Genomic DNA, 3,820 nt, shown 5'->3' with positions numbered 1-3,820 from the left:
CATAAAATAAGTATAGAAATAGTAGCAAATTCAAAAGAAATACGAATAAAATGTTTTTTGCTTGCTGTGGTGCTTTGCATTCTGGATCTAGAAAAGCCTGTAGTCCATAGCATATCAGCGCAACAAACTGCGTCTATAATGTTGTGAATAGAAACTATATTAATAATCACGCATTTATAATGACATATTATACAAATACTTTATAGTATCTAAAGATTATAATTCCAAAATATATTGTTGTTGTCTATACATTTACCATAAAAAGTTAAAAAACATTAAATTACAAATTCGTCTAATTAAGGGAACAGGTCGTAACAATATTATGGTGTATAAAGTTCAATTGTAAAATATAATGTACGAATTTTGTTTTATATAATACATGCGTAATATACACATACTTTACAAACTTGTATATAATGTAGAACTTACCATTTGTAATTTCGTAATACATGGCTTACAAACAGATACTTTTTGTTGCATAGTTGTGCTCCACGCTGCAATAAAGTAATAGGTATACATGATAACATGTATAAAACAATTGAGTACACACGCAAATGTTGTTCTGGGGTCCGCTATATATTTGAGGAAATACCATACAAAAAAGACAATAGACACATGATGATATACATGCAACAGAGATACTTGATTTTGTTTTTTCCGTAAAACAAATATACACGTTTCGATATAATCAATTACTTTTAATAGTAATAGCCACCATGTAATAATTATTAGCTGAAATGCACAAATTTGATAAATAATTATTATTTCATGTTTAAAGTCTGAAAAAAAAATGAAGTAATTACATTGTTTTTACAGACAAATATGTGTTACGTTTTGTAGTTTAGCAATATAATTTATCAATACTTAACATAAAAACATACCTTTAAACCATTTATACTCGTCAGATCATTATTATTATTACATTTTATGCTATATTTAGTAAACCATCCGGCAGATACGTAACTGTGCACCAGCCACGCATTAGCAAGAATTTGAAATACGTTATAAAATAATATAAAGTTTCTTAATTTAAATGATTGTCGATTCTTCATGTAACTTGGTCCGGCGTAAAGTACAAAATACAAGTAAGCAAAGGTTATAATTATTACTGGGAATGGCGTTTCTACTAACGCCCAATTACGCGTGAACGGATCTAGAAATAAAATTGCATTATATTTACAACATTATTTAAAACAAATTTTTTTATGCAACACTCATTAAACAAACTAAGAATTACGCTATTTATTTACATATTGGGTGTTTGTGAAATTATAAATAAGTTTTAAAATTTCTCAAAATCGTATAATTTAATACACATCAACATTCCAAGTAAAGTATTACATTCGAAAATTTATAAAATTTATATTAAATAATATTTGCATCACGAATATGTGAAATATTCACTTCATCTTCTTTTGAACAGTAAAACCTTTATTCCGAAAAAGACATCTCGACCAGTAGATCTTTTTAAACTATATTTATATAATTACACGAACACCCAGCATGTAGCTCGTAACTCGTAAGTTATAGTACGAATGTCTCAATGAGCATTTAACTCGTACAAATTAAACATTTTGATATACATATATACATTAAATTGTATACTAAACAAATACTTAATTTAATAAATATCAAAAGAAAGTGCCAAGACACGGCAGTGCCTCGCGCCAAGTTCACGCGCAACGAAATCGCGCTCGAACGTGTGAGCACACTGTGTCTCTAAATACGCGAAATTCAGATATTTGAGAAGAGAAGAGATTTTCACGGAGCCATATTTCAAAAACGTCAAACTAGTCACTTTTATTTTAGTCTCAATTGTATAACTAAAAAACAGTTTGAATTAAGAGTTTTTATTTAAATACAATGCGTGTTGTGTGTGTACTTGGTGCCTGTTCGTATCTTCTTTTGAAAAGATAAGTTTTTTAAGATATCACACATTTTGTGGTAATATACAAACACGATTCTTCCTTAATAAAAATGTGTAGCACAAAACGTTTTGTTAGAAAAGCATTGTGTCAAGACGCGTTTTTTATAACACCAAAAATAGTTAAATACCGTCAAAAATTACTTCCAACTGAGTGTTCATTATTTTTGTAGCGAATAGTTACTTTACACTGATTGATTTGAGCGAATAAAAACTTATGTACGCACACTTACATATTTTATTTTTTATCAAGACACCGAGCACTGACTATTTTTAATACCTTTTTTAATTCCCCACAAGCAACCTTCTGAGAATATATAACTTAGAAAGATTTTTTACATAGTACGTGTCAAAAGTAAAGGCATGAGCATTTATATGCAAATTAAAAATTTAGAGAGCACTATGTATATAAAAAAACAAATTGACGCAATTAATGAGAAATATTTACCTGCTAAGTCAATCATAAGATAATTATAAACACTTCTAACACTCATTATGTGATTTTTTGTTCACAATATACAAACAATTTTCTAAGTATCTACCAGTTGAAAGGAAGTATTTACGAATTGAAAGACAGATCCGTACTGCCGCTAGTTTTGTTACACTTTGCAGTCGTATAAATAATGAACGCAAATTATTTGAACTTTGTAACATAAGTCATTTTTATAATGTTTTCCGGTTATCAAACAACAACTGTGTGAAGAACTTGTATTGTTTTATCGCTGGAGTGGTATATACTGAATGCCGGGGAGAAAAAAATATTCCAATAGTATTACAAAATACAAAATATGTGATATCTCCAAAACATTTTTTTAAAAAAAGAACAGGAGCCAAGTATACACAAAACACGTATTGTATTAAAATAATAAATTAAAACGTAATATAATGCTACAAAAAATTATTGTTTTCTGTATTGTAAACTACAAACAATTATTTCTTTACAAAATCTGGTTTACAAAAAAAGTGATATCAACAAGTAACATCAAGTAGACGTTTGTTTGTTTTATAATTATAATATACTACATTATAATAAACTACAAATTATCCACAAAGTCTCTTTTACAAAAGAAGTAACATATCGGAGAAGAGTGGCATGAAAGAACCAGTTTTAGTATGGAGCCAAAAAAACTATTTAAAAAGCAATCAAACATAACGTTTGTTGTTTAAATGTGTAGGTTACTTATTCCTTTGTGTTAGTTAATAAACAAAAAGACAAAATCTAACAAACTTAATAAACATATTTTCACTTAAAAGAAAAGTAAAATTCGGTTCTTTCATAACATAATGGTATTGAAAGAGCCATCAAATGTTATAAAAGAGCCAACTTCTTATAACAAGAATCTTTAACTGTTTATAAACAAAGTAATAAACAAACTATTAATAGACATTAATACAATTGTTAAAAAAAAATTAATATAATTGTTAACAAACAATTGTTACCCAAAATGCTAAAACTAGTTTCATAACAATCTCTTCAAAAGTAACAAAACCATCAACGTAAATTTATATATTTTTTACTTAAATCTATGTAACTTTTATTATATTACTCAAATTTTCAAAACAACTTTTAAACTTAGAATTGAAAAATAAACTTACTTTCTTAGGTACCTTTAGTAGCAATTTTGACAAAAATAATTTAGCATCTTTATATTCCACATTTTCTATATGTCCAATCAGAATAAAGTTTACACTGAAACCATATTTGCTTACACTTTTTATAACGTTTAGTGCACATTATACAATTATTATTATTTCCTTTTTTTAGTTTTTTCTTTTTTATTTTTGATAATATTTTATCAGAATCTGAAGACAAATCATCGTTACATTCACTGTCAGAGCTAGATGTTTTATGATGATTTTTTGATTGTTTGGTAGCTGACTCTTTCAAAACTTTTC

General features: G+C 27.2%; 1 protein-coding gene across 1 annotated transcript; it reads right to left on the bottom strand.

Annotated features, from left to right (window-relative positions):
* Window positions 1–429: 429 nt before the first annotated feature.
* Window positions 430–2,418, bottom strand: LOC109863095 (elongation of very long chain fatty acids protein AAEL008004-like; the record flags this gene model as incomplete). The annotated part of the gene is made up of 3 exons (XM_020443278.1): window positions 2,373–2,418; window positions 882–1,153; window positions 430–732 (listed from the first exon to the last, which is right to left on the bottom strand). Coding segments are annotated over exons 1-3 (621 nt in total), but the record flags the coding sequence as incomplete, so codon positions are not given.
* Window positions 2,419–3,820: the final 1,402 nt, after the last annotated feature.

The sequence above is a fragment of the Pseudomyrmex gracilis genome, unplaced genomic scaffold, assembly GCF_002006095.1.
Source record: "Pseudomyrmex gracilis isolate BER0280 unplaced genomic scaffold, ASM200609v1 scaffold_3135, whole genome shotgun sequence".
Taxonomy (NCBI): Eukaryota; Metazoa; Arthropoda; class Insecta; order Hymenoptera; family Formicidae; genus Pseudomyrmex; species Pseudomyrmex gracilis.
This window is presented reverse-complemented; position numbering and strand designations above follow the sequence as displayed.